Source organism: Trachurus trachurus, assembly GCF_905171665.1.
Source record: "Trachurus trachurus genome assembly, chromosome: 18".
Taxonomy (NCBI): domain Eukaryota; kingdom Metazoa; phylum Chordata; class Actinopteri; order Carangiformes; family Carangidae; genus Trachurus; species Trachurus trachurus.
The window spans coordinates 2661954-2674365 of NC_139909.1; the positions used below are offsets into that span (position 1 = coordinate 2661954).

Here is a 12412-nt window from a genome sequence, read left to right on the forward strand (position 1 = left end):
AGGTTCCCTTAATGTGGACAGAGTTAGGGATGAAGACCCTCTCCTACTTTGTTTTGGAATGACCTGCACGTCAGGATGAGGATGGGATCTCTCATCCCTCTTTCTAGCTTTAAACAATCTCTCTCTGAACTATTAGTCACCAGTTGCACCTGCGACTCTTAGCTTTCAAATTGTGTTGCACTTTTAGGGTCTCTTTTATTGTAATTACTATCATTGTCTTGCTCTTGTTATGTTCTGTATGATTGATTGTTTTGTAATGTTGCTCTTTCTGACCAGGACATCCTTGGAAAAAGAGACTGTTGAATCTCAATGGATCCTTCCTGGATAAATAAAGATTAAATGAAATAAAAGATTTGTTGTTGTTAGACATTTTAATGAGGAAACTTGAATGTTGAAATGAACAGAGAAACAAACAGTAGTAATGATCAAGACAGGTTTATTATCTACAACATGACACTTGTCTGTAGTTCACAGTAAGAAAAAGACTTGATGCATTGTGTTTATAGTGATAGTAAATTTGTTATCAGTGAAGTTTTTATCTTTTGCTACAGTGACAAAATGGTGTTGACTTGAACTCAGGGGATAAACACTGAGCCTAATATTCACAAAGCTGTTCCCAGGTAACAGTTTAACCACAGTTAACAAGCACTTAGAGCCTTTTTAATAATCTACATTATAGTGATGACAGATCATGTTCAGGGACAAAGAGAAAGAGAACTGGGCTGTTGAAAGACTCTGTGTGCTGCGTGTTGATTCATGTGTTCATGTTTGTGTTGTTAGGATCAGTGCATGGTGGATTAGAGGCCAGTGTGAAGCAGGTTTAATCATTTTCAATCAATTAATTTGAAGGAATAGAGGTAGAAAGGGGAGTCATTGGTTGTGGATCGTTTTATAGTTTGAGGTAATGAAAGAGGAACTTGATACGAGAGGACAGATGCTCAGTCATCTGCTCTCTGTGGTTGGCTGGTGTGCTCTGAAAATGGCAGCTGCTGCTCAGGCTGTGGTTTTACTGTGAAAGAAGTAGGACGCTCCCTTCTATTTACTTGTTTTATTATAAGAGTTGTATGTCCTGCTGCTTCAGACTGTAAAACATCTATCTCTGGCAGATAGCCAAAACTAACTTTATGGTCTCTCAGAAGGTAAAATGCCACGCTGTGTCGTTTAAATTCAAATCTGAAGATGTTTTTTGACTGTTATGTAGATGGGAAAACTCTTTTGTCCACTTGAGTTGAAATACTTAGCAACTTCCTTCAGTTGAAACGGGAACCGTAAGTTTCCTGTTATTGCTATGTTGAATTACAGGAAGTGAACACCCAACACAGTCGGATGGTCTCATTAGGTCATTATAGATCAGAAGTTCTGTTCAAAGCTTCAAAACAGTGAGAACTACTTTTTCTGAAATGTCCTTGTTCACCTCAGAAACAACTGAACTATGATGGAGAAAAGAGGAACAAAGACTTGTGATATGATATATAATATAAAACCCTGATGATTACACAAACACAGCTGACAGTCTTGTTGCACCATCATCACTGGCTTGTTTATATTCAAAACAGGGAAGGAACAGGAGACATCAGCAGCTCTTTGTTTGACTCCACATTTGTTTACACAATAAATAATTCAAATAAGGAAACAAAAGGGCAACAGGGTTCAGATGTTCCACTGACAACAGGACATGAAAGACATAGGACTGCTGAACAGACTGATATACAGGTACCATAACTGCTGAACAGACTGATATATAGACTATAACTACTGAATACAGGACTGAAACCCTGCTGAATGTACTTCACATGTTTCTGAGGAAGTGGGGTCACATTGTTGTGGTCGTTGTCCCCACTCACATGAGGGCTATTTCCTCTTTATTTGGAATCATGGAAGCTAAAAACCCTAACCACCTTGACATTTAACCACCAGAGACCAGATGGACATTTGAGTAAGAGATTTTGTCTTCACAGGACCAACACTGTCTTATGAGATCAACATAGCCTTGACCTTTAACCTCCAGCATTTAATCAGTTTGTCTTTTGGAGTTTTATTTTGAATTTCTATGTTTTGAAAATACATGAATTTGTCTGTTTATCACAGCCGTAGTGCCAACCGACATCCAACAGGATCTTGATCTCAACATCTCTAAAAACTTTGTGACGCTCACTGAATTTTCCACCCACTCAAAAACCACCTGCGGGCCCCGAGACCCACTACAAAACCCATGGTAACACTTTACAATAAGGGTCCCTTAATTAACATTAGTTAGCACATTATTAAGTATTAATATATTAACTAATGTATAATTAATGCTGAGTAATGCGTACATAATAATAACAAATTACATGATTATGCTTAATCATTTATGAATTAACTTTGAGTAGTAAACATTAATTAACTGCTTACTAATAGGCTACATTAATTAATGTGTTTCCTAATGCTAAGTAATACATAATAATGATTGTTAATACATTTTTAAACAGTTAATTAATGCTTAATAATGTACTAACTTGTGTTAATTAAGGGACCCTTATTGTAAAGTGTTACCAAACCCATCAACACCTGAGAGGGGGAGGACAGCTACAAAGAGAGAGGACACTGGGGGAATTTTTTCTTCCTATCTTCCTCTCTGATACAGTCATGGTCTGTATTTGTTTCATTATGTTGTTAGATGTAACTTGAAGTGGTGACCTAGCAGGGAAATATGTCTCATGGTATCTCCATGGGACTCAGATCAGACTAAGGACACACTGATACCATGTTATCCATCCGCCTCCACCACATTCTAGTCATATTTTCTATTATAGACTGTAGTTTCACTTAGTCTGAATTATTACTCTTCTACAGAGACAGAGAATCAGGCCAATAACCCATCAGCCCTTTGTTTCTTTCTATACCATGAAGTTAACAAGGCCAAATAAGTAGTTAAAGAGAGATAGGTTGCTCTTCTCTGTTCAAACCACATCCTTGCAGAGAGCTTTTTTGAACCACAACACATTTACTCTGCAGTTGTGAAATTTTTGGTGATCTCTCTCTGCACAGCAACACATGACTAACAGTTAGGCTATTAGAACCAGAGTTGCCATCAGAGAGAGAGAGAGAGCATGTGCTGCATCAAGTTTACTGTTTATAATCTCTGATAAATTAGTGTTAGGCTAATCAGCGTTGCAGAGCACAGAGTCACTGTGCAGCTGAAGCCTCCTGGTTTATTCAGCTGGTTAATGTTATAAAGACTGAAGTGTCAGACTCAGCTCAGATCTGACCTGGACTCTGACACAGACTTTAGACTTACAATAAAACTGCTGTGGTTGGAGTTTTTTTTTTTACAGCTTTAATTTGAACTTTAACCGCCTTCTGCTTTGGCGGGCAGAGGCGGGCAGAGAGTTGTTGCAAACAACAACACACCATGCTGTGCAGCCATTTTGTGCACTCTTGTCTGCACAGGCACATGAATGCATCATTTAGATTAGTCAGGAACGGACTGCATGTGGTTTCATGTAGTCTAGTCTGGTTCACTGCCTGTAGTCTTGGTTATGTTTAGATCTATCATCAGGACGTCAGAGCATAAAGTCACCGTGCAGCTGGAGCCTTAAAAAGACTGAAGTGTCAACTCAGATCTGACCTGGACCTTGGCGCAGACTTCAGACTCACTGTAAAACTGCTGTGGTTGCAGTTTTTGTTTGTTTAGTTTAGTTTTTTACAGCTAAATTTATGAACTTCAGCTGACTCAGTTCTGCTCTGGTAAACAACTCCCTAACTCAGTGTGGGGAAGGGGGACAGAGAGCTGTTGCAAACGATAACGCCCATCTTGTGCAAACATTTTGAGCAATCTTGTTTGCACATGAATGCAACATGTAAATTAGTCATAAACAATGAGAGAAGACAGCATGCAGTCTAGTCTGGTTCAACTTCACTGTCTGTAGTCTTGGTTATGTTTAGATCTATCATTAGGACGTCACCGTGCAGCTGGAGCTCCAGGTTTAGCATTTGCAGACTGGACAGGTTTTAGATTTTAAATTAAATCTTATTCTCACACACTCAGCTCAAAAACTGCTGCAGTGAAGAGTTTATATATGTATGTATATATATGTGTGTATATATAAATAATAGACTTTAGAATTTTATTTATTTTATTTTCCCCCTGTAACAGATGTGCAAATCTGCATAATATCACACAGGTTTGTGGTGGCAAAAATGATTTCTGTCTATTCCATAAAGAGTTTAAAAAGAAAGTCTTCACAAGTCGGCTGTCTTTCTGTGAGTTTTAATAGGCATTCATGAATGGAATCACACATACAACTGAATGAACAGTCAGTCACTGGGTGAGTGAGCGAGATGTTCTCAGGCTCACTATCTTTATGGTTCCCAAACACATATCAAAAGACAAAATAGATGGCATCCCAGGTGGTTCTGCCTATTCTCACTACCAGGACACAACAAGCTTCTCTGGATCGTAACCTTTAACCTGTCCTAAATGGACTCTCTGCTGCATCTCACAATGCTGTCACCATATATGGATTAGAAGTACCACATATCACAATGGGAGAAGAAGTTCTGTTATCAACACGAATACAACACTTGTAAAACATATTTAATATGGGTTAAATATGAGAATTTTCCATCACAGGTAATATAATGTAAATCACAATCTGAAGGAACATGGAGATCTGTTTGAGTCCACACAATAATATTATTACAATATCCTCATCATTATTATTTGTATTTTTACAGATGAGAATCATGTTATTTATATACAGTAATCAGTAGAAGACACAATAGCCCTATGCTTTTATATACCTTTGCACGCACACATATGTAAACAGAGGACTTTTCCTTCAGTCCTTCAAAATGAACCCCCCCCTTGACTTGTTTGGTGTTTGTTTGGTTAATTACCAGTCTTTTACCAGTTCAATTGGAATTCATTATGTAGGCTACTGTTGCAAATGCCTGTGAGTTTCCAGAATTAACACACATACAGGCATTTTAGCTTCACATACTGTATATCAGGACAAAAAATCAAAATCAAGTTCAAACACTGAAATAGCCTACATGTTGCCAGTTTACGTAAATCTTAACCACAACCTAAAATGGCAGCTTTGCTCTCTTTTTTATTTCACTATGAGACAAATGTAAACTTGTCTCCTCCCTTTTAGCATATAGGTAAACACTGCACAGATAAATACACAAAATACACTTCACATTTGTTCAGACTGCTTTGGCTTGTCTGCTAATAGGCCTAATACTGTAATCCAGCAACGTAGACAGCACCCAAAAATACAAGAAAAATTAAACTAAACACTCCTTTTTACTCTTATTTCCTTTTTCTTTTCCACTCTCCCATCTCTAGTGTTCCACTTTATAACTGTATTTAATAAGACACATAAATTGTCGATAACCAGCAGCCCTAGTATCACTGCTCTGAGTGAATTGCCTTTAGGACACCTCACCTCTAACTAGTGTTGCACCCTGAGACCTGTTTTTTTCTCGAAATGGTCAGTCAATAACTGGGAAGGAAAAAGGATTCCCAGGATTAGGTTTTTTGGTGGGGGGATTTCTAATTACATTGCCTTAGCAATGGCCTATCATACACGCTCAACAAACTGTGTGAAATGTATAATTTTCTTGTTTAGATTGCCTACATTCAGTCAGGATAACATGCCTCACACCATTCGGGCATGAGACAACAGATAGTGAGCTGCCAAAATTGGAGATGCTACTCCTGAGGTGCACATTGGCATTTCACATGTACAGTATATAAAAACACAAAGATTCAGTTTATTTGCCATTTTATGTTTTGACATAATCGGAACGTGCTGTAAAGGGCAGTGAAAACACAACAACAACAATCAGTGCAATGGACAGTGTAAAGTGTAAAGTGCAGGTGCAAATTGAGTTCATGAGGAGGGTCAATTGTTACTTGGGGGAAGGGGGGGGGGGGGGGGGGGGCGATGGGAAAAAGCTTAGTCTGTGTCGGGACTTCACAGCCTTCAACAGTCGCAGCCTTCGTCCAGACAGAAGCGGTATGAACATACTGTACATCCATACACATTCACATTAAAATTGATGTAGAACATCATACAACAATACGGTTTCCAGGATGCCAAGTCACCTACTCATTTTAATGTAACAATTGCTGATGAGAACTGTGTCAAAAAGGAAAAAAGGGGGGGGGGAAACAATCGATCACGGACTTCATGATCGATTAACATGGCAACGAACGAAGCTTCGAAGCTTCAATTTTTTTGGGTCAGCCCTAATAAAGTGCAAACAGCAATGACAGTGCAAATACTTCAAGTTATTGTTCAAGAAACTGTTTCTGAATCTGGATGTGTGTGTTTTGTTGGACCAATAGTGTCTGCCTGAGGGCAGTAGCTGAAACAGTTTATTGCCAGGGTGTGTGGAGTCTTTTGAGATAGTGGAGGCTCTTTTGAGGTAGCGAGCAGTGGTGATGTCATACTACTTTTTAACATAAGACTTCTCTGGTACTTTCTTGGGCTTTCAGTATAAGAATCGGGATAACAGAACAGTCCATGATGTTCTCAGCAGTGTGGATGATCCACTGTGGTGAATTGTTCTTTGTCACTCTACTGCCTGCATACCATACCATAGTGTTGTTTGTTATGATGCTTTCAATGGCTGACCTGGAAAAAGTCACAAGCAGCTTCTCCTCTCAGCAGCCTGAGGTAATGAAGATGCCGCTGTGCCTTTTTAGTGATTTCTATTATTATTATTGTATATGTGAAGCCCCAGGTAATTAGTAGCCAGTAAACCTGCTCCACACATGCACTATTAATCCACAGCTGAGTTGGATCTCCTCTGTTTCTTCGCAGGATTTGTAGCATAACTCTGTACCATTTGTGTTTCAGAGTCTCTTGGCTGAAAAGCAACCTTTGCAAGATCAGAGCCTCCGACCCGGTGTCCCAGCTCTAGTCTTGTGTCTCTTTATCGCAGGAATTGAAGAGGCAAAGTCAGGAAGTTTCAGCAACACTACCTGTAACTGTGACCTCAGCATCACAGCCAATCAGAGTGTCTGGTTTCCTCATCAATGTTTCTGCTCTGGAGTCTCTCAGTCTGTCCTGGAGCTTAAATTTAGATCTGGACTGAGACACTTGGAGACAGGACAGTTTGTCAGGAGACACTACAGGGACATGGAGGAGACACTCAGATGATGGAGGTGTTAGACACAAGAACCTCAACCTCCATTTGAATGTTGACTGTTGAAGCTGGCTCTGACTCTTCATTAGTAGGAACTTTGGTTGAACTCTGATCTGGGAGTCCTCTACGTTTTCTATAGAACAGGACACCACCAACAACAACAACACCAACAACAACAACACCAACAACAAACAGAGCTGTCAGACCAACTCCCACTCCAATGTGTAGATGCTTGTTGTCTCCTGACTGGACCTCCAGGTGGACAATGCTGATGTGTTCAATATCAGCAGCTCTTTTCCTCCTGTTTGTTTCTACCTGGCGGACTCGACACTCGTATGTTCCTGTATCGTTACTGGTCACCTTCTCCAGGATGATGGACACGTCTCCGTCCTTCATCTCTCTGTCCTCCAGCTCCACCCGGTTCTGATAAGATGGATGCTGGTTGTATGGAACGGACCACCCGTCCCGATACAAGAACACATATTCTGGTTTCAGTTCAGGTCTGGTCCACTTCACAACTAAGATCTCAGTGTTGCTGGGAGCTCGACATGACAGAGAGACAGACTGTCCAGGTTCAGCTCTGATGGTCTCTGGAAATGAAACAGAGAAACACACAGAGAGCAGAGAGGTCAAAGGTCAGAGAACAGCTCCACACTCACACAGCAGCCAATCCAGGAAGCCCCCCCCCCAGTTAATCAACACCTCACACTGCACTGTAAACCAATGTTCGTTACCACAGCCACTCAGCGACACTCTGCATCAAATATGCCCCGAGTAAAATAATTAGCCATAGCAAAACAGCTGCCATCACAGAGGTCAGACAGGATCGTTGCTGTCATTTCATCAGTCTATAAGCTTGGGCCTACCATGTTCAAAAAGAAGCTCTGGCCTTTCTGGGATATTAACATGTTTATCACCATGTGACTGAAGTCTGGTGATTTTTGGATAAACTCACATTAGACAGACAGCACAGCCGGTGTGTTTATGAAGAAAATCATCATCATCATCATTACTTTGACCGAGTTACATTCATGAACCAGCTGTTTTCAGTGACGGAAAGTAAATTCACTCGAGTGGTGATTTTTTTTGATTGATCAGCTGTGTTTAACGTTTCAGGTGTCATAGTTATGATGGTTAGACAGATGAATTAGTCTCTAACAGTTTGTCTGGTCAGAGTTTTTCAGTATAGAAGCAGCTCAGGTTTAAGTGTCGGGAGTCATTGTTTAGTAACAGCTGTAATCTCGTGCCTCTGCACATTAACATCAACGTGCCTGTCTGCCATTATATAAAGTCCAATGTCGTTGGAATTAAAGTGAGATCATGTTGTTGTGTGGCAGTGACAATACATTGGGTTGCGCCAAGGCATGGCACCAACAGACATCAAGAGTAAACAGCCTCCAAAGAATCTACTGCACCGTGAACATTATACAACTGTACGTAGGATCTTTACTAAAAGTGTACATACGCCCAAAAGCCAGGTTTTGCGTGCGCCAAAAAAAATCATATTTATAAAACCCTGCGTACGCACACTTGTCAGCAAACTTCCCTTTATAAATCACAGAGTTCCTACAAGTGTGCGCAGCTGAATCCGCTTCACGTTCCGCCCTGTACACGCCCTGTTTTAACCGTAGATGGTCAATGCAAACCACCACATGAATGTGATCTGCATGTCAATGAGCCTGACGTGCTCTTGTTCTGTCGCTGTTGTGAATTAGCTGCAGTTGTGAAAGTGGCGACGTGACGTGTTGCCGCAGCTGTTAACGGCGTCAGCGGCTCAGAGCGCACGCGGTGTTGTTCCAGTGCGCTGCCCTCTCACATGCTGGACCCGGTTCGGCACGTAGTTACAACAATGACAACAGTTCTAATCTGAAACCAGTTATTAACCATTGACCATGGTCTCCTTCTCCCTCCTTTCTCCTCCAGCGGTGCCGTGCAGAATTACGCTTTTCTTCATGCTGGTTCTCTCTCGGTTTTTGTGATGAACAGCATTAAGTAGGACTGATAACAAGAAAACAGAGTGTAACGATTGTGATTAGTGGCTTTTTCCCAGTCTTTGATATTTAATTGACTCTCGATAGGACCGGATGTTTTATCCCATGCAGCCGCGCCGTCCTCTCCTCCTCCTGCGCTCTGGGAGTGGACAATATGACGGAGAGATGGTGGTGATTAAATATAGAGAAGGAATTTTGATTTTGAATTTTAAGTTAGATTCTAAGAAGATCTTTCTGAAACACCAGTCGGATGCAAAATAACGCTGTTGAATTAAATCACCGTGGCAACATGAATCTAACGCATACGGGTTGAAATTAAATGTGTGACGGCCGATAATAAAAACATAATCGTTCTTCTCAATCATCATTTCCTGAGTCTGACTTCAGTTCACCACCACACCGTCTGTGTCGCCAATTCCCCTTTTCCTCCAAACCAGCGTACGCATGGCTCAGAGTTTGCTTAGAGCTGCGCACATTCTCCCGTCAAGTCTGTTTTTTATAGATCACAACCTTGGCGTGTAAAGTCACGTACGCCACTTTCAGCCCCGTTTTGTGCGTACGCAATGGTTATAAATGAGACCCCTAACTCACCTTCATCAGCAGACAGGAGACAGAGGAAGAGGAGTACCAAACAGAGAGATGGAAACGACACAGCAGACATTGTTGGTCCTGACGGGTTGTAGATGAACATGAGATTGTTATAAATCCTAACTAGTCATCACAGAGAAGCCAACTTTAATCTATAAGACTTGAAGTTTAAAGCAGAAGTGAGTGATCCGGTCGTTTTGGCTAATGCTGCGTTCCAGGCAGGCTTTTGAAACCGTAAATTACAGCTTCAAGTCACAACTTACGACTTTGTAGCGTTCCAGGCAACCCACTCGTGTTTTTCCGACTTGTTTTACTTCTGACCCGTGAACTCGTACCAGATCGAACTGGTACGACTTCACAGGTCGGAAAAACACGAGTTACGGGCTGCCTTGAATGCACCATAACAGTCCTCGTCCCTACGTCACCACATTCACGGCGTTCCTTGGCTGCACACACAGCCCTGCATGCCGTTCTCTCTCCTCATTGGAAAAAACTTGTAGGATACGAGAAAAGTTTTCTCCTGGGCTCAGAGCAGAGCAGAGTGACTGACAGACCCGTGTTTCGGTCCAAACACTCTATGTAAGTGATTGCTGTCGGAAGATATAGTGTAACTATTTAAGACTTATATTAACACAAAAATATCGCTTACTTCTGCTTTAAGTTATAGATTAAAGTTAGGTTTCACCTGTTGGAGATGGTTGGAGTGAGGAGGAAAGTCCCACAGAGAGAGATTAGTCCTTCTTCTTTAGCTTCTTGTCATAGTCTGTGTAAGAGAGAAGAGTGTCACTCCTTTTTGTAGAGCAGCAATTCTTGTAAATCATGTGACTCCTGAGGGGAGGGGCCTGTGGCTGAGAGGGGGGAGGGTTGTTCAACTTAAACCCAGTACAGTACTGGACTAGCTCCTCATACAGCTGCTGTACATCCAGATGTTTCTCATCATATTAACTAAATGCTGATTTACTAACATATTAGTTTGTACAAAGATGATTTTTGCATTTGTTGAGCACACTTCCTCCTGTTTCCTCGCCCCTCAGTCAATTCAGAGTTGTTTTAGAGGTAAATTCATGCAAAACCACTGATGTCTGTTACCTTCAGGAACAGTTTTTCATCAAGCAGTCTCTGTATTTACCTCTAAAACAACTCTGTCTGGTAACGTTCTGTTATTATCTCATAGCGTGGTGAATGAGCAGGTCACCACTTGTCCACCAGAGCGTTTTGGAGTTGTTGGATTGTGTATTTGATGAGTTTGATGAGGGAAACCAAGAAATCCCATGAGCCTCCGTATCGTAGCTCTGCAGCTCACGGCTCTGCTCCGCCGTTCTAAAAATAGCTTGCACCGACAATTAAAGGTAACGAACCTACTGCTATGACTATAGGGATTATGGCAAAGGGCCAATTTGCCAAAATGTTGAACTATCCCTTTAATGTATTTCTATATATACATATAAGTGTGTGATTTTTACCCAGAGCTCCTTTGGGCACAGAGAGCAGTTTGATTGGTTCGGCGTCAGGTGAGAGTCCGGAGGCTTTCTGCAGCGCTCGGAGGATCTCGGTGTTCTGAGGAGGAAACAGACGACACGCTGGGTCACCACGGATACGCTCTGGTGTGTGTGTGTGTGTGTGTGTGTGTGTGTGCAGAGATGGACAGAGTACTCGACCCCAGTACTTGAGTAAGAGTACAAATACTACTGGTAAAAATCTACTCCGTTAGAAGTAAAAGTAGCTCAGTCGACATGTTACTCGAGTAAGAGTAAAAAAGTACTTGCTTTTAAATGTACTTCAAGTAAAAGTAAGAGTACATTTCAAATTTTTCACATCAATGAATTACTATAATTTTTTCTAAATTAATTTAAGGAGCTTTTAACTCTTGTTTCTGAGAATGAACTCTTTGAAACCACCTCACTGATGTGCTGCTTTTAGGGGTCAGGGTTTCCTTCTTTGACAAACACAGCTTGTGTCCAATAGGATCTTACAGGGTTTATACAGGAATCTTGAAGTTAATTCTAAAACCTTTTTAAGACTTTTTCAAGACCTTCTCAATATTTTTCAATACCTCACCGCCACTTCAAGCTGTAACCATTTACATCACATCAATGACACTTTTAACGTAACAGTTTTAGTTTGTGATAAAGACTTTAGACCACTATGATACAACAGAATTCAAAATAGGCTAGGATAATAAATAAAAGGCAAACTTTATCAAAAAATTAAAATTGCTCCACTCTCAAAAGACAAAAACAACAATCTTCTTTTCTTTTTTATGTACCGGTTCATCTTTGTTTTTTGATAAAATAAATAAATTCACACACTTTCACAATGTTTTTTAGGACTCAAACTCTTGGACAGCTAATTCAGAAAAAAAACCTTCAAAATGTAAGACTTTATAAAGTAGTGAAAAGACTTTTTAATACTTTTTAAGGGTCTTAATTTTCCCAAAATTGATTTATCACCTTTTAATACTTTTCAAGACCCCGCGGATACCCTGCTTTAGAAAAAAAAAGAGCGGACCTGAAAGTAACCAGTACTTTTCATCCTTCCTAGAAATTAACTGGAGTAAAAGTAAAAAATATTTGTCTTGGAAATGTATTCAAGTTAGAGTAATAAGTACCAAAGAAATCTAATACTCAAGTAAAGTACAAATCCTCTGGATATGTACTTAAGTACAGTACTCAAGTAAATTTACTCCGTTA

General features: G+C 40.5%; 1 protein-coding gene across 1 annotated transcript; it reads right to left on the minus strand.

The window, feature by feature from the left end:
- Positions 1–7102: 7102 nt before the first annotated feature.
- Positions 7103–10472, minus strand: LOC311001363 (uncharacterized protein). Its single transcript, XM_083992439.1, has 3 exons — positions 10408–10472; positions 9726–9803; positions 7103–7733 (listed from the first exon to the last, which is right to left on the minus strand). The coding sequence occupies exons 2-3, from the start codon at positions 9793–9795 to the stop codon at positions 7150–7152; spliced, it is 654 nt and encodes a 217-aa protein (XP_083848565.1). The 5' UTR covers positions 9796–9803; positions 10408–10472; the 3' UTR covers positions 7103–7149.
- Positions 10473–12412: the final 1940 nt, after the last annotated feature.